The sequence below is a fragment of the Papio anubis genome, chromosome 1, assembly GCF_008728515.1.
Source record: "Papio anubis isolate 15944 chromosome 1, Panubis1.0, whole genome shotgun sequence".
Classification (NCBI taxonomy): Eukaryota; Metazoa; Chordata; class Mammalia; order Primates; family Cercopithecidae; genus Papio; species Papio anubis.
The window spans coordinates 199,818,310-199,836,594 of NC_044976.1; the positions used below are offsets into that span (position 1 = coordinate 199,818,310).

Genomic DNA, 18,285 nt, shown 5'->3' on the forward strand with positions numbered 1-18,285 from the left:
TGCACATCACAATGGCTTCTGAGAGGCAGAACCAAAGACAGCTGCAGCTCTTCCCTCCTTCCCACCAAAGCATCCCACACACCACCTTCAGAAACGGGGGCTGCACTCTTTCAACTATTCCAATTTCCCCAATGTAATTTGCCTTCTTCCTAAACTTACCTAATCTTTTTCAAAATGTTTGTATTTCTTCTCTGCTATACTTCTGAAGGAGACTGAGTCTATGCATTTATAATACAAGGTGTGAGTTTACCTTTGCTATTATTTACCTATAATTTACCTCTTTCGATCTTAAAGAAAAACAACTGTTGTCTCAGTTTCCAGTGAGGTTCTGTTCCAGGTCTCCACTGGCATTCTGAATGCACATCCCCTTAAGATGCCACAGGCTGTGCTCCAACACCCCAGCTCGCCTAAGAAAATGCAGCCAAGGAAAACACACAGGCAATTCAGCTGAAATACCAGCACTACAGAGCAAACCAAATAGGACATTTGTATTTACCTTCGATGCTGGGACCTGAAGAAAGCAAGGGTCATTACATCAGATAAGGAAAGAGATGGAGACTGCTTTCCATGTGTGTTCTGAAGTGAATGTCTACTCACAGAACCTAACGTCTTCACGTGACCCACCCCCACAAACGCAGCAGTGGAATTCCTGGGAACACTTATTTAAGATGGCACTGGTGGAAGATGTCACCTTCCCCAAACGCATAAAGTGCTCAAATAAGCCAGGTGCTCATGCAAGCAATCCTAGCACTTTGGGAGGCAGAGGTGGAAGGATGGCTTGAGCCAGGAGTTTTAGACCAGCTTAGGCAACACAGTGAGACCCTGTCCTTACAAAAAATAAAAAAAATTAGGTGGGCATGGTGGCACCCATCTGTAGTCTCCGCTGAGACTGCAGTCTTAGACAGAGGTGGGAGGGCTGCTTGAGCTCTGGAGTTCAAGGCTGCAGTGAGCTATGATCACACCAGTACAGTCCAGCCTGGGTGACAGAACGAGACCCTGTCTCCAAAAAAAAAAAAAAAAAAAAAGTGCTCAAATAAGAAAGATGCCCACTAACCACTCTCCGGGTGATTCCACTTGTTGACAGTCTTTCCTCCCAGAAAATCTCCCTGTATCCTGTTCCTTTATATTCTCTTTGTAACCCTGTTTCTCAAACTTGAGAAAATAGGTCTCTCCTTCCCCCTCTGGTTACTTGCAGTTGCTTTTGCCAGGGAAGCTTGCTGGAGGCTTTGAAACATCAAAATTGAATTTATCTACTGGCTTCCTGTCTGCTGCCTGGCAGAGATGAGTGCAGTGACCACTTCCCACTGAGGCCTGTTATCTGCCCGTGGGGGTCTCTCTTCTCCCATGGGCAGGCAGATGACAGACCTCGGTGAGAACTTCTGCTTACACTGCACTGTTCAGAAACCAGGCAGCAATCCCATCTCACCGCAAGAGGTGCAGCCACTGCCCAGGATACGAGGCAATGGGGGAAGACAGGTTTGCTATGCAGTGATCATCTTTGGTTCAGAGCCCTTTGCAAGGGACTTGTTATAAATTAGTTGATCTGACCCACATATACCATGTTCCACACTCATTGCTCTAATATGATTCTTCCTAGCCCCCAATCAAAGGGACCAGTTTACTCTTGAGCACTCTGTAGCTTCACTTCCTCATTTTCAAAATAGGGATAACGACAGTATTCACTTGACAGGATGGTTGTGAGGATTACATAAGTTAGAAAGTGCTTAGAAAAGCATCTGGCATATAATAAGTGATATACAAGCATTTGCTAAATGAATAAAGGGGTGCAAGCAGCTGGCTTCCCTGTAAATTCCTAATAGATTCCTGCCTATCTTGGGTGTCCCTGGGCCACTAGGAAGTGAGCAGGTTGTAGAAGCCCAAGATTGTATTAAATTCCTCAGTAGCCATCAAGTTTGGTCTTCCGTCCAGGATAGAAATCCTTGTATTTGGTGGCATTGGTGCCTCCGGGGTAAGAAACTCACTCCTTCATGGAGCTGCCTGATCAACTGTTCCACTATTTTGGATGTTGGAAATGCTCAGCTTGTGAACATTTTTTACTGGCACCGAATCCCGTACCCATTTAAAAATCTACTTCTGCGTCCATCTATTCCTTTGTTCATTCAATCATTCAAAAATAACTGAGCACCTGCCACATTTTTACCAAATACTGTGACCAGAATGTCCAAGGTCTCCACCCATGTGATAAATAAATTAGCTTATGCAGGTGACAATGAGTGCTGGGAGAGACCAGAGGGAAGGTGGTGATTTTAGACGGGTAGAGACAGTGACATTGGAACCAAGACCAAGCCAGCAGGCAAGGGCTGCCGTTCGAGAGTCAGGAAGACCATTCCACGTAAGGGCCCGGCAGACAGAAGATCATGTGGCCAGAGATAATGGTAGACACGTGCCACAAGGTGACAATGGTAGGACGCGTGCCACAAGGTGACAATGGTAGGACACGTGCCACAAGGTGACAATGGTAGGACGCGTGCCACAAGGTGACAATGGAGAGGAAGACCAGGGTGGACCTACAGACCCGGAGGCCACGCTAAGGAATCTGGATTTCCCTTCAGTTTGGATGGGAAGTTACTGGAGGAGTTTAAGCAGAGAAGTGAGTATATTAACTCATGTTTGTAAACATCACTTTTCCAGCACAGCCTGGGGAAAGTGAAACTGGGGCAGGGACGATCAACAAAGGTGGAGGCTGAGAATCCAAGTGGATGAAAGCCTCACCAGCCTGGCCAAGGGGTGATACTGTCTTGGCTAAAGTTGGCAGCAATGGCAATGATATAAGAAGTGGAAGGATCTGTAGTTCTAAACTTTTTCATGAAAGTAACTTCTTAAATATATACCTAAATGTGGCCAGTTCTTCATTCTTTTGTAATAATTTTTCCTGCAACTCACAAATGAGGGGAAGGAAAGCTCTTTCTACCCTGTGGGAGGATAGGCAAGCATTCCTTCTCCACAGTCTGATATTTTAGGTATTCCAGTATTCTCCCACCCCCAAGATCATGTTGTAGTTCCTGTCACCAATAAAGGTTTTATCCCATTCCCTTCTGCTGTCATTTTCCCTCCTCCTTCCTTAAAGGAAGGACCCCAGCGCTTCTCCATGGATTCTGCCCTAAGTACTCATTTCTCAACATGCTTGGCAAATCCCCCTCCCTGTGGGATCCAGGTTTGCTAAGTAAATCTACATCCATGCCTGGACCTGGAGTTTGGATTCTAGCTACAGTTACTTGCAATAGTAACAATCACAGGTGTTAAATGTTAAGATATTTTCACGACGAAAGTCTCAAGTAAGGAAGCTCGGTTTAGGGGCCAGTGCAACTGCCCATGAGCAAAATGCACGCCTTCTCTCCCCTTTGCTCAAATGGCTCTCTTGTTTGAGATACTTTTCCTTCCTCTTCACCTGACTAGTTATTTGTTCTTCAAGGTGCAGCTCAGGGGCCACCTCCTCCAGAAACGCCGCCTCTTCTCCAGCCCAGCTGGAGGAAGTAAGGCACCTCTGGAATCCGGCAGAAATCCATGTTTACCCTGATCACAGCATTCACCAGAGACGCTTATCTCTTTTCCTTCACTCTGTCTCTCCTATTGGACCCCAGGGGACATGTCTAACTTATCGTTTTATCCCAGCAGGGCTCAATGTGCTGGCTGAATTAATATGAGGCACATCTCATCCATTGCTGGTGGGAGTGTAAATTGGAAAACTGCTTGGCAGCACTTCCTAAAGCAGTGGTTCTCAATACCTGGTGCTTTTGCCCCCCCAGGGGACATTTGGCAATGTCTGGAGACATGTCTGTTTGCTACAACTGGTGAGGAGGGGTGCTAATAACATTCAGTGGGTAGAGGCCTGGGATGCCGCTAAACATCCTGCAATGGTCAGGACAGCCCCCCACCAACAAAGAATTATCTGGCCCAAGTTGAAAGATCTTGTACTAAGGGTAAATATACAGGGCCTAGCAATCCCACTCCTAGGTATATATGTCCAAGGAAGTGATGTATACAAACATCAAGAAAACAGGTACAAGAACATTTGTAGCAGCTTTCAGGTTTGGAAACAAACCAAAAGTCTACTGATAGGACACCAGGTAAATAAACTCTAGTATATTTGTACAGTGGCATACCACACAGCAATATAAAGATAGTACTGCTCTATGTGATATGGATGAATCTTACAGATAAAACAACGTAATGGGCAAAATTAAGTAATGGTGATGAACTCAGAATCATGGCTACCTCTGGGGACAGGGAGGTACTGATGGGGAAGGGGTAGGTAGGAATCTTCAGGATGCTAAGAATGTTTCTTTTCTCTCTCTTTTTTTTTTTTTTTTTTTTGAGATGGGGTCTCTCTCTGTCAGCTTGTACCACAGTCTGGAGTGCAGTGGTACAAACACAGCTCGCTGCAGCCTCACCCATCTCAGCCTTTAGAGTAGCTGGGACTACAGGCATGCATCACCATGCTTGGCTAATGTTTCAGAATATTTTTTAGGGAAGGCGAGCTCTCTCTGTGTTTCCCAAGCTGGTCTCAAACTCTTGGTCTCAAACCATTCTCCCACGTCAGCTCCCAGCTGGTTGAGATTACAGGCTAGGCATGAGCTACCACATCTGGAACTAGGAACACTCTTTACCTTGATCTGGTATACCCATGTAAAAATGCACTGTGCTGTGCACGAATGTCTCATGCAATCTACGTGTGCTATGACACACACAAGCTTCATTATATAAAGTAATTCCCTAGAACACTTAATCATTCCACTGTTGGTGGGAATGCAAATTAGTGCAACTCTGGAGATTTCTCAAAGAACTGATAGTTGAACAATTTGACCCAGCCATCCCATTACTGGATATATACTCAAAGGAAAATAAATTGTTCTACCAAAGAGACACATGCACCCGTATGTTCATTACAGTGCTATTGACAATAGCAAAGACGTAGAATCAACCCAGGTGACCACTGATGGTGGACTGGATAAATATGGTGCACATACACCATGGAATACCACGCAGTTATAAAAAGGAAGGAAATCATGTCCTCTGCAGTGACACGGGTGCAGCTGGAGGCCATTATCCTCAGTGAACTAATGCAGGAATAGAAAACCAAACACTGCATGTTGTCACTTAGAAATGGGAGTTAAACATTGGGTACACATGGACATAAAGATGGCAAAAATAGATACTGGGGACTCCTAAAGGAGAGAGGGAGGGGAGCAAGGTGTGAAAAACTACCCAGTAGGTACTCTGCTCACCACAGGGGTGACAGGCTCAGTCAGTCTCCAAACCTCAGCATCACGCAATATACCTTTATAACAAACCTGGACATGTATCCCCTGAGTCTAAAATAAAAAGTGAAAAGTAAATACAAATTAAAATAAAACAAAATACTCCTCTAAGAGCCATCTTACCGGTGGGCATCACATATTGGTTTGCTGCCTTATAAACAGGATGTTCTAATGGACTCTCTGGGGTACTGCTGGCAGGGGCATAAAAAGGTACATTTCTGGAAGACTCTTTCACAAAAGATATCAAAAGCCTTTAAAATGTGCAAAATCCTTACCTCAATATTGCTTTATCATTTGATGCTAAGGAGTAAATTGAGGATGGGTATATAAGCTTAAGCATCAGGCTAGGCATGGTTGATCACACCAGTAATCCCAGCACTTTGGGAGGCCAAGGTAGGTGGATCACCTGAGGTCAGGAGTTCGAGACCAGCCTGGCCAACGTGGTGAAACCCCATCCCTACTAAAAATACAAATATTAGGCGGGCGTGGTGGTGTGTGCCTGTAATCCCAGCTACTCGGGAGGCTGAGGCAGGAGAATCACTTGAATCCAGGAGGCAAAGGTTGCAGTGCACCAAGATCATGCCATTGCATTCCAGCCTGGGCAAAACGAGCAAAACTCCATCTCAAAAACAAACAAACAAAAAAACAAACTTAAGTCTCAACAATGTTCACCACAGCACTAATTTAACAGCAAAAAAAGAGGAGAGAGAAGTAGGGTAATAAGCTCAATCCTAACAAAAGCGAACCCTAGAGTATTACAGAGTCAATGAAAATATCGTTCTAAAATTTAAATGAGAAATGTTCACAATATATTAATTACAATTAAAAATCAGGTCCCTCAACAACATGTAAGATATATGAAGCACATATTCAGTATGTCAACTGTGATTATCTCCGGGAAAAGGAAGATAATTTGATTTTTACAATTTTTGATGTGGTTTGGCTCTCTGTCCCCACCCAAATCTCACCTTGAATTGTAATAAAACCCACATGTCAAGGGCAAGGCCAGGTGGAGATAATTGAATCATGGGGGCAGTTCCCCCCATACTGTTCTCATGATAGTGAGTGAATGCTCACGAGATCTGATGGTTTTACAAGCATCTGGCATTTCTCCTGCTGGTAAATTCTCTCTTTGCCTGCCGCCATCCATGTAAGATGTGACTTGCTCCTTCTTACCTTCCACCATGATTGTGAGGCCTCCCCAGCCATGTGGAGTAAGTCCAATGAACCTCTTTCTTTTGTAAATTACCCAATCTTGGGTATGTCTTCAGCAGCAGCATGAAAATGGAGTAATACAATTTTTATCCTTTTTCTTATTCATTTTCTAAAATGAATATATGTAACTTGTTAATAAGAAAATAATGTACAATCACAGTCCTCAAAAACAAAGGTGTAACAAGGTATGCACCTTCAGTCCCAGCTAATCAGGAAGCTGAAGCGGGAGGATCACTTGGACCCAGGAGTCTGAGTCCAGCCTGGGCAACATAGTGAGACCGTGCCTCTAAAAAGAAGTCTAAAAAGTGAGTTTTAGAGTCTAAAACTGGGTTAGACCTCACCACCTGTTCCAGAGTATTCAAAGGGGTTTGTGAACTCAGAGACCTGGAACCCTTTCTATGGGGTTAAGTATAAGAAGCTGCTCCTACCTTTAGCGCTGTACAGGATTCTGTGGCTCCAGGAGGAACTTTGAATCTTGGTGAGCTGCAAGATAATCTTAGGCAAAGCTACATAGTAATCAAGTGCAAGACTGGGTGTCATCTTGCAGTAGCTGCGCAGAAATCAGAGAAGGGAGCTTCCTGGGAGAGCTGTTTTGCTCTTTTCCCAGGAGTCCGTTCATGTAGGGGGTGAAACTGGAGCTGCTACTGCAGTATTCAAAGCCCCACCTCCTGAAAAACAGCTCTGAGTACTCACTAGGACAACTCAGGGCAGCAAGGATTAAACAGGGAGCTAGAGAAGAATCTCGATTCTCCTCTTCTGGAAGGTAGCTACGCCAACCACTATACCACCAACACCCTGGCAAGATTCTACTCTTCTGTATCCTGGCTGTGGTATGGATTACACAAATCATGAGTTAAAACGCATAGAACTGTATCCCCTTCCCCCCAAAACTAAAAGCAATTCATATATAACTATAAAAATATTTTTTGCTGAAAAAAGTTCTAGTAAAAGAAATAAAAGGCACTACATTTCCTGAATTATTGAGTCTGACTAGTTAGATGGTGATCACTTAACCCAGTAATCTCATCACCCCCAGGAAAGTGGAGGCAGCAACTTCTTTTCCCAGTCACATGGCAGTGGCAACTTCTCGGCCACAGAGTCCTTGTGAAGACAGTTTGGTAATAATGCATGAAAACACAAGTGACAAATGAGAACTGAGGGTTAGCAGTAGCAGCTCCAGTTTCACCCCCTACCTGAACAGACTCCTGGGAAAAGAGCAAAACAGCTCTCCCAGGAAGCTCCCTTCTCTGAATTCTGTGCAGCTACTGCAAGATGACACCCAGTCTTGCACTTGATTACTGTGTAGCTTTGCCTAAGATTATCTTGCAGCTCACCAAGATTCAAAGTTCCTCCTGGAGCCACAGAATCCTGTACAGCGCTAAAGGTAGGAGCAGCTTCTTAACACTTAACCCCATAGAAAGGGTTCCAGGTCTCTGAGTTCACAAACCCCTTTGGAGCCAAGGGTCTCAGTTTATTTCTGGTTTTGAGAGAAAGATTTTTCTTTTCTTGTTTGTTAAAAAGGCTCTAAACCAACAACAAACTGTAAAGATAAAACATTCAACAATGTTAATTTCCAATGCCTTATGTTTCTCTCCAGCTGCTCAAGGTCATACCTCCCCACTGAATGATTAGAGGGTTGCTGATATGGTAAATGGGGGGAGAACACACACACACACACACACTCTCTCTCTCTCTCTCTCTCTCTCTCTCTCTCTCTCTCTCTCTCTCTCTCTCCCTCTCTCTCTCCCTCTCTCCCTCTCTCCCCCACCCCGCTTCTATGAAGTCCAACCTCTAATAGAAAGAGCGAGCAGCTCAGATCCCGGCCAGCCAGGACAAAGGACTGACAAACCAGACGGAAGCCCTGGAGCATCTGTGAAATCTTGTCTGTTCCTCTGCCTCCTCGAGAAACGAATCACAAGACTGCTCAGAATAAGAAACCAAAAGGGCAGAGGCTCAAAAAGCAGCCGGGCCTGAATTTCATTCTGTTTCCAAAGAGTGAGCTCACATGCTGTGTTGGTTATTTGCACAGTGGGCAGGCAGGCTGACAGCTTGAGGGGGCTATTTTGGGGGGATATATGCTGCAAGTCTGGTTAAGAGAAGGTCCTAGGCTCTGCACTCCCAGTAGGCATTTCAGCTCCCAGGCAGATCATGCATCTCCACAGAGGTTAAGAGCCCAACAGCTAGCCTGGCAAGCACAGCGTGTGCATTTAAGTCATCCCAAGAGGATCCACACCTCAATGCGCAACCAGAACCTAAGTGAGGTGAGAGAGCAGACAAGAGGAGTGAGTAAGGGCCCTCTCCACCCGTAACTACTGGCTGCACTTCTGGAGAGGCTGATCCAGGAAGCTAAATACACTGAAAAATAGAAGGAAAGGGCTGGGAAGACAAGAACAGCCTGAAGAATGGCTAGGATTTCCAACCTGAACTACAGAAATGGTGCTTTTAGGGCTGGCGCAGGAACTAGCACTGCTCCCTTCCTTCCCCTCCTCCTCCTCTCAGCTGCGCACCAAGTATCTCCTACCCTGTGCACTCCCCTTATGGTGGGTGTGGGGGGATGTGGCAGCTCCCACTACAACTCATAATGGTCCCCAGTGTCTACCTCCCTCATGCACAGCCACTCTGCAAAGGTTTCTAGGTCATCCTTCTGATTTTAAAAAAACCCAAAAACCTAGCACAAGCAATACACATTTGCATACAATACCCAGTTACATGCACACATTTACATACCTGCACATTTCCATAAAATACACATTTATGTACATACACATATACCTGTTTTTACAGTAGGAGCAAGGCAGGAAGCCTCTATCAGATCTCGAATTTTGTTTTTTCCTCATCTGATTCCAGCAGCAAGAGCAATTTGTATTAAAAATTTTCCATTATAAAGCCTGATTAGAGATAGAAATGCCACCTGCTTGCTTTCCTCCCCACCCCACTCTACCCATCCAGTGAGATTTGTTAATAAACGGGGGAACAAAGATGGAAGAGAGATCCAGGCTGCATTCTTTGCAAGTGAGGAGCGCACCCTTGTCGGAACGTTTTAGATACTGTGCTCTGGCAAACCCCAGCAGGCTGATCCTCTTTGCTCTCAGAGTGGCTGGGGTGCAGCTCTCAGCCTCTTAATAAACACATCCATCTCCCTCCACACTGGTAGGCGCAAGGATTTTCTCTGACCAAACCCACGCTTCTGCATCTATTTTCAGCCCCCATAAATCATATTCCATTGTTTTGGGGAAATCCAAATTCAAGTTTTAATGGGCCATCAACCTCACCCCTCCATTCCTCACCACTCCAAATTTCCCTCAGGGTGACATCTGCAAAGAGGAAATTCTAAATCAGATGTGGACTTAAAAGGCAAGCTCCTACACAGGGCAGGAAAACAAAACTGGGTAAAAATACCGGCAATAACCACTAATGTCTTTGGTTAAAGGGCCTGACTGATTTTTTGGTACAGGTGTGAACTCAGTGGGCATCTGCAGGAAGCAGAGTTTGAACCTAATGCTAAATGACACACGATCCTGCTCTTCATGACTGTAAGTGCTGCGGTGGCTGGATTAAATGGCTCTGCTGCAGAATTTCTCCCATTTCAAGGTTACTAAGAAATATAAAATGGATTTAAAATTTATTTCAGTGTGCCCACCCTTCTCAAATCAGCACATTCAGGATTCTTACTCATAACTAGGCTTGACCTAGTACAAGTTCTCTATTTTGCCCTGAGACACGGAGAGACTTGCTGTGCAGTCCCAGGTGGATCTGTATCTCAAATGTTTCCAGGATCGAAATTAGATCACAGATGCTCACGGCATAAAGTCTGCCAAACCAGGTCTGTGGACTGGTACAATTCTTAAAGAGCCAATACCGAAAACAGCTGTCTAGGGCCAGGAGGCCTTAATGACATCCTGGAAAATATAGGACAGTATAAAAGGACTATACAGAGTCAATGATTTTGAAAATTCCCAAGCTCTTAACTACAGCCCAAATGCATATGCTTTAAAATGTACCCACCCCCAAAGCAATGCACAGCTAATTGTGACTTTGCAAGCCCAGCTTTAGCTCCACGCATCCACACCGCAGCCTGCCAGAGGTCTGCAGACCACTCCCTACTGAGAGAGTCCAGCTAACCCTATCGGCCTCCCAGCAGGCTGCAGCATGATGTCCAGATCCAAGTCCAGGCACCAGCTGGAGGTCCCTTCGGCCTGCCTTCCCATGTGCCGTGCCGTGCCGTGTTCCTGACCGGTTGGACAATAATGAGAGAAGGCCACAGGAAAAGCCGCATCATGCCCACCGCGGCCACTCCCTGGCCCTCATCAACACCGGTTGCGCGCACTTCTACGGAAGAACACAGCATGTAGGAGCACGGGCCTGCTACAGAAGGCCGTGGAACAAGAAACACCAGCATGAGAGGGCGGCTGGTCTGCAGCTTTCAAAGAAGGCAGAGGCTGCGGAGCTTCTGCAGAGGAAGTGGTGATATTTCAACAGCCAACTCCCACAAAAACAGGCAGTGAAGAGGAGTGGGGCAGCCGCAGCAGCTTCCAGCACCCCAGCCACCTTCTCCAGGTATTCGGGGCTTGTCTGTGACCACAGTGGTAAGCAGGACACACCTGAAAGTACCTTCTGGCGGAAAAGCAAACACCTTAACGCTGCCCAATCGGTTCCTTCACTCCTCCCCATTCTTAACAAGAGATCTGGAATAGCGCGGACAGGGAAAGTTTCTCCGATTAAGGAGAAAACTACACCGCGGGTGGCCTCTCCCTCAACTCTCACTGGGCCATCTGCAACCTGCCTCGTCCCCGTCACCTGCCGTAAGGCTCGCTCTTGGGCTGTTAGTGAAAAAACGACTCCACCTGCCTCCACCAGCCACGCCGGGCTTTCAGAAAAACCCCCTCAACTAGGAAAGCCTAACTTCAATCCACCCCTAAAGTCCGACCCACAGGTGTGACAGGCTTCCCGTGCAGGGGCTGGGATGCTCCCAGGAAGTGAAGGAAAAGGTACCCGACGACCTTGTCACTGGAAAAGGGCTGACCACGGCCTCCGCCTCACCCTCTCCACCCAAGGGTTCGGAGCCCCCAGGCGCAGTCAGACCGATCCCCACTCCTGCAGACTCATTTGTTTCCGGAGAGACACCCACAAGCCAGCCCACGGAGCGTCTGGACTCGCCCGCCCCAGCGCACTCCACGCCTCCCTGCGTGCTGTTCCAGCACTGCCTCCCTGACACTCCACTCACAGTGGGTCGCCTCACTGCCGGTGTCCCCGAGTGGGGCAGATTTGACCCAGAAGCGCTGGAAGATGGCCCAGCTCAAGGCCGGCTCCTCGTTCCTCCTCCGGCTCCTGCGCGTCCGGGGCGCGGGGAGGCGGTGGGGCGGCCCCTGCGGGTCCAGGGGGCTCCCGCTCCTCGTCCGAGGAGGCGGCCGAGGAGGAGGCAAGCAGGCTGCCGAGGTGCTGTAGAAGGGGTTCCCGCCGCTGTCCGGGCCGGACTCGCCAAACACGTCGTCCGAGATGTGCAGGTGCTCGGCTACAGAAAGCCTCGAGCAGCTGGCGCCTCCTCCTCAAGGCGCCTCTCGGGCTGCCCTCTGCCATGGTCTCCCGGCCGCCTGGCGCGCCCGGATCCCCACAGTGCTCCAGCCGCACGCGTTACCCCGCGCTGCGGCCTGCCGCCCCACCAGCGCAGGCAGCTTCCGCGCAGAGCGCCTGCCGCCTCCCCGCGTTCGCCGGTCTGCCGTCTTGGCCGCCTCGGGCCCAGCGCCCGGGAAAGCGCCCTCGGAGCTCGGGCGCCGCAGGCTGCGGGCCGCGGCGGGAGACAAGCCGCGCGCGGGGGTGGCAAGGGCTACCCAGCGAGGGCGGGACGCAAAGGCTGCGGCCGAGACCAGGCGCCGCCGCTACCGCCACCGCCGCGGCTGCGTCTCCTCGGCGCCTGCCGCGTCCCTGCGCGCCCTCCCCACGGCCTCCGGCGCTGGGCTGCCGACCTTCCCGGGCGCGAGCCGCCGGAGGCGGGTCCCGCCCCCTCGCACCTCCCGCCCGCCGGCCAATGGGGAGCCGGGCCCGGAGGGCCGCGGGGGAGCTGGGCGGGCCCGGCGCGGGGAACGCCCCCACCCTCCTCGGCGGGGCGGGGCGGGGCGCGCAGCTGGGGCTCGCGGGAACCGGGAGGGCCGCCGGCGGCAGGGCCGGTCTCCTCCTGCAAGGACGCGCAGCCCGGGACCGCCACGCGCAGCGCGGGGTGGGAAGGGCGGGACCGGGGAACAGGAGGGGAGGGCGCCCCGGGTGCTTCCAGCGCTCCGGGTCCGCTGACAAAGCGCTGACCCACCCCGCTCACGGTCCGCTTCCGCAGTCCGCGTGCGGCTCCAGGGAGCTGTCCGCCCCGGTGGTTCTGAACCAGGCGCCGCCGAAATGCTCCAGGTAGGCGGCGGGCCCGAGGTCACTACTCCCGCGGCGGCTGATCGAGGCTTCCAGGGGGTCACCGCCAGCTGCACCGCATGCTCCCATAAATACAGGGGCTGTCCAGCTTCTGGGAATCTAGCTTTAATTAGGAGCCCTCCTCGCCGGTCCACTGCTGGTCGCCGGTCAGATGCTAACTCCGTCTCGCTTCAGTATCCCTGTAATTTAAGGGTGCCAGCACTGGAGTTAAGTAGCTAGTCATTCCTCATCATCGTTGACGTGTGGCATCTTTTGAACTCAAAATATCCATTACTTCCAAATATTGATTACTCTCACATCTCTATTTTAACATCTCCTTCACACACACACTTGAAACACTCATCTGGTAAAATATTGCATGATCACCCAGGCTTCAGTGCTCTCATAAACAATAGCACAGAAAGGTTGCATTCGCCCCTCCTTCTTGGGCAGGAATGTGTGGTGGTCATCCTGTTGATGGCGATACACGTACGGGAGACTGCCTTGTCTTCTTGCTCCCCTCCACCCTCTTCGAATAATGCAATATGTCACACTAATGGTAAATGGGCCATAAAGTCACTTTCACTCTGAAATAAAATAAATCCTCAGAGATGTGAAGGGCTTACAAATCCTACTGGGCATTAACTAAATTGTAGTTACATGAAACGGGAAGGCATGTTGCGATTTCTAAGAATGCATAAAGAGTGAAGGACCATTTTGCCAAGTGGGGTCAGTTCTAGGGTCGAGCAGAAACCTTCACTCATCCCCTCCCCTCCCCAGCCCCTGTGGTTCCTCCTTCCAAATCAGGGGCTCTGCACAGGCATGGATTCATGATCATGACTAATAGAAAATATATAAAAAGGAAAAGATTCATGGAACATTCCTTACTATGTGGATTGGCTGAAAAATGAGGAAGTGCTTGCAAAGCATTTCGACTCCCTTGGAAGAATTAAGCCACAGAAAATATCTGGTTTCCAACATACCGATATACTGTGCTAACCAGCTGAAAGATGTTGAAGAGGGTACAGGTAATCCGACTTATCAAAAAGGGTGATAGTAAAGCATAGATTGGAGATACAAGAAGAAGAATAAGACTCCATAGCTCAAGTTCAAATTCTACAATTAGGAATCGTGTGAGGCTCCTGCAAGATTTCATGTTATCTATTTAAAATAGTTGAATGGAAAAAATAATTGAATGGGATTCAAAGAGTTAAAATCTGTAGGAAAGAGTTCCTTCTTTTCTTCTCCAGTTAGCCAATGAAAAAGTCAACAGCTAAGGTATGTGTTTTAAAAACAATGAATTGCTTTGCTACCCGTAAGGAACCAGGGAACAAAACAACAGCAGTGACAAGGATGGACAGAGTCTTCCAGTGTCCCTAATTTGCATTTGTATAGTACTAATCCCTGGGAAACCTTGAGACCTTGTGCTTCCTAGGCTCACAAATGCTTGTAGCTCACATTGCATGCAACACTGAGGAGAGGATTATATGGTCACAAAGGAAACACTGAGAAATCAAATTGTTACTTCAAAACTTGTCCAATAAAAATTAGATGAATATTTCAACTTACAGTGAAGTATTATATAGTACGTACATGTGTTTAAGCCAGTGTTTCCAAACAAGAAAAGTAAAAACATTCCAACCTTTGAAAACAGATGACTGCTTCTCACTGTGGTAAGAGAAGGAGTGGGGGGACAAAACAATTGGAAAACAAAAAACTTTCTCCTCTGGCTGGCATCCTCCTATTTGATAATTACCATTTTGATTCTACATCATTAACTTTTATTAGTAACGTCATTTCTGAGAGTAATTATAGAATTGATATCATACTGAGATCTTTTAACTTTGAGTCATTTGAAAACATCTTCCAAATAATTTAATTATAAAATATAATTAAATAATTTTAGATTAATATTGAGCTTTTGGTTTTATGGTTTTCCCAAACAGCTCAAGGTAGTAAAAAGCCATTCATTTGTGTAGTAGATTCCTTAGGTTTTGTTAAACCAATGGTTCATGCTTTTATGTAACTAGGGCTAATCACCATATTTCATTAAGTCTAAACCTCCTTTCATGGTACAGTGAACCATTGCTTTATGTATCACCAAAAAGGAAAAAGTGCTGCCATAGGAAACTATGATACAATGGTTTCTTTTCTGTTCTGATTATAATTTAAACTTATTGAAAAAGCTATTTGATAATAATTTTTGGACAGATTTTTATTATGTATCACTTTATTGCAGGCATACAGATAAAATATAAGTTAATTGGTTAAAGTTTTCCGAATTTCACATTCAGAATCTCACTACCCTTGTTTACTTTCTAACTCAGAGCTGTCAATGCCCAGGTTTTCTCCACAATATGCTCCTCCAAGTCACTCGGAGCATTTGGTATGCTGCATTTCTTATGCAAGTGCTCTTAACTCATCCAAGCTACTGGCCTCCCATTCTGTGTGTCCCCCAAGCAAGAGCATGCTAGCTGTGGTCAGTCAGCACTGAGGAGGCAGATGACAGAGCTGAGAGAGAAGTGGTAGCAGATGAAATCAAAGAGGAAGTTGGGTGGGTGTTAAATCTTGCAAGATTTCAGATTTTATTTGGAGTGATATGGGGAGCCACTAGAGAGTATAGAGCAGAGAAATAAGATCTTGATGCTGGTGTTTTGTTTGTTTTGTTTTGTTTTACCTAATCCAAGGTTTTCATACAATAACTAGATTCAATTTCCTTCTTCCAGTGGTTCTCAGAAGGCCTGTGGGTATATGAGGTCAGGCATGCCCTAGGAATAGCAGTGAAGTTGGCATAGACTCAGACTCTGTTAACTGCACAGGGATTTTCACTTGCCCAGCACCAATTATAAGACATTCCTGATGTTAGAGATGTGAAATGTGAAAAAAAGGAAGAGGGCATCTTAGAAGCCATAGGATACAGTATATATTTTTCCTTGGTAGTTTTACAAGTCTTAATTTTGCAAATAGTCAAGCTGTGGCAGGACACAGAAAAGAACATGAATGCTAATGTGGCAGAGAGTGCCCTGGCCAGCCCCAGACTGCACAGGCCAGATGAGGCTGGGGAAGTCTGCATGTTGCCGGTCACTATGGATGGAGAAGGCAGAGATGGAGTCAGTGGAACTGCTGCTTCTCCCCACGTTGCCTTCATCACCCAAAAGGAGGGGGCTACAGCTAAGGAGAAGCTCCTGGGGCTGAGAGAGGGTAGGGGGAGAAAGAGTGCAGCTGCTGGATGGTGGCCCACATGTTGGGGAGGAGGTCAGAGGAGAACATGCATGGCACAGTGTGACATTTGGGGTCATATCTAACTCAGGGACCTAAGGGTCCAACCTCTCTCACAATGCTTTTATGTAGTAAATTTATCTAGGAGCCAACACAGAGAGGCAGAAAGAAGGAAACAGGACAATTCTCTGGGAAACTCTAGAGAAAATTCCCTTGTGTTCAGATTGAGATGATCTGACTTTTTCATTGATTGATTGATTCATTCACTCATTCACTCACTAATTCAACAAATATGTATTGAGTCCTATTATGTGCCAGGCTCCCTTCTAGGCACTGGAAATAAATCAGAGAAAGAGAACGAAGACCCTGTTTTTATAGCACTTACATTCAAATTGTCGGTGGGGAGAGAAAAGACAAAAAATAAACAACCCAGGAAGTATGTATATTGTTGTTGACAAGAGATAAAAAGCAGAGGGACAGAGACTGATGGTGGTTGTGACTGTGGTGGAGTGTGTGTGTGTGTGTGTGTGTGTGCACAAGCTTGTATAAATTGGTCGGGAGAAGTTGCTCTGATAAGGTGACATTTGAGCAGAACCTTGAATGGATTAAAGAAGCAAACTATGTTCATTCAAGGATGAGAAACAAGTGCAAAGCACCCAAAGCAGGAGCGCACTAGCTGTGGTCAGTCAGCAATGAGAAGGCAGATGTGGTTGAGACAGAGATGAGAGGAAGTGGTAGCAGATGAAATCGAAGAGTTGGATGTTAAATCTTGCAATATTTTGTACTTTATTTTGCGTAAAATGGGAAGCCACTGGAGAGCATCGAGCAGAGAAATAAGATCTGACTTGCATTTTAAGGGCCTCACTTTAGCTGCTTAGAGGCAAATACACTGGAGCAGATGAAAAGTGGAATCATGAAGACCAGTTCAGATACTATTGCGATAGTCCAGGCCATAAAAGAGGGTATTTGGGACCAGACTGGTAGTGATGGAAGTGATGAGAATTGGTCAGATCAGAATATGTCTTGAAGGTAGAACCCACAACTTTTATGAAAGAATTAAATGTGGACGGTGAGAGAAAGAGATGAGCTGAGAAGGACTCCATGGTTTTGGCTTTGCTGTTGTTGTTTGCATGGGCTACTGCAAGAGCAGCAGGATTAAAGAGGAGGAACAATAGCTTGGGTTTCAACATGTAGAGTTTAACACATCTGAGTGGGTCTGGAAAGCAGGTAGTTGAAAACAGGAATCTGGAGTTCATCCAGGTCTAGGCTGGACATAAAACTGTGAGTGCCATCAGCAGATAGACGGTAGATACATCTTGTTTGCTTTGTTGTTGTTGTTGTTGTTGTTGTTTTGAGACAGTCTCATTCTGTAACCCAGGCTGGAGTGCAGTGGCTTGATCTGGGCTCACTGCAACCTCTGCCTCCTGGGTTCAAGCAGTTCTCCTGCCTCAGCCTCCCAAGTAGCTGAGATTACAGGCCCCTGCCAACATGCCGGGCTAAGTTTTGTATTTTTAGTAAGACGGGGTTTCACCATATTGGCCAGGCTGATCTCAAACTCCTGACCTCAAATGATCCACCCACCTCGGCCTCCCAAAGTGCTGGGATTACAGCCATGAGCCACCGGACCCAGCAGTAGATACATCTTGGATGAAACCACCAGGGACGGAGCATAAATACGGAGGAAATGGGTCTGAGGGGGATTCCCAGAGCACATGGTGTCTAAACATGGAGCAGATGAATCACTCAAGGAGACTGAGAAGGCTGGAGAATTGAGACAAAGTAAAGTCCTGGTGGCTAAGAAGGTACTTCAAGGAGGAATACTTTCAAATAACTGTCAAATGTTGCTAAGAGATATAGGAAGAGGACTGAGAATTAACTGCTAGGTTTGTCAGTGAGCAGACAAAACTATGATTGGAGTGGATCTGAGAATGGGAGAAGAAATGGGGGTATTGAGTCAATATAAAGTTTGAGGAGTTTTGCTGAAAAGGAAGGAAGAAAGGGGAGGTGCCAAACAGGGCTAATGAGTTGAGGGAGGGATTTAAAAAAAAGAATCAAATGTTTGAATGATTGTGGGAACAATTCAATAGAAAGGATAGGAGAGATGCTGGAGAGAAAGGGAACAGTTGCCAAAGCAAAATCCTTGATTGCTTGAATGGTGGCGAGTTGGAATGCACAAGTAGAA

The 18,285-nt window shown here is 47.0% G+C and overlaps 1 protein-coding gene across 1 annotated transcript in view; it reads right to left on the reverse strand.

Annotated features, from left to right (window-relative positions):
* The window catches only part of PGBD5 (piggyBac transposable element derived 5), a 101,532-nt gene extending 93,819 nt beyond the window's left edge, over positions 1 to 7,713 (reverse strand). Inside the window, exon 1 of the mRNA XM_031659208.1 lies at positions 6,923 to 7,713. Within this exon, the coding sequence (XP_031515068.1) occupies positions 6,923 to 7,034 (112 nt within the window). The 5' untranslated portion in view covers positions 7,035 to 7,713. The remainder of the gene's footprint in view (positions 1 to 6,922) is intronic.
* Positions 7,714 to 18,285: the final 10,572 nt, after the last annotated feature.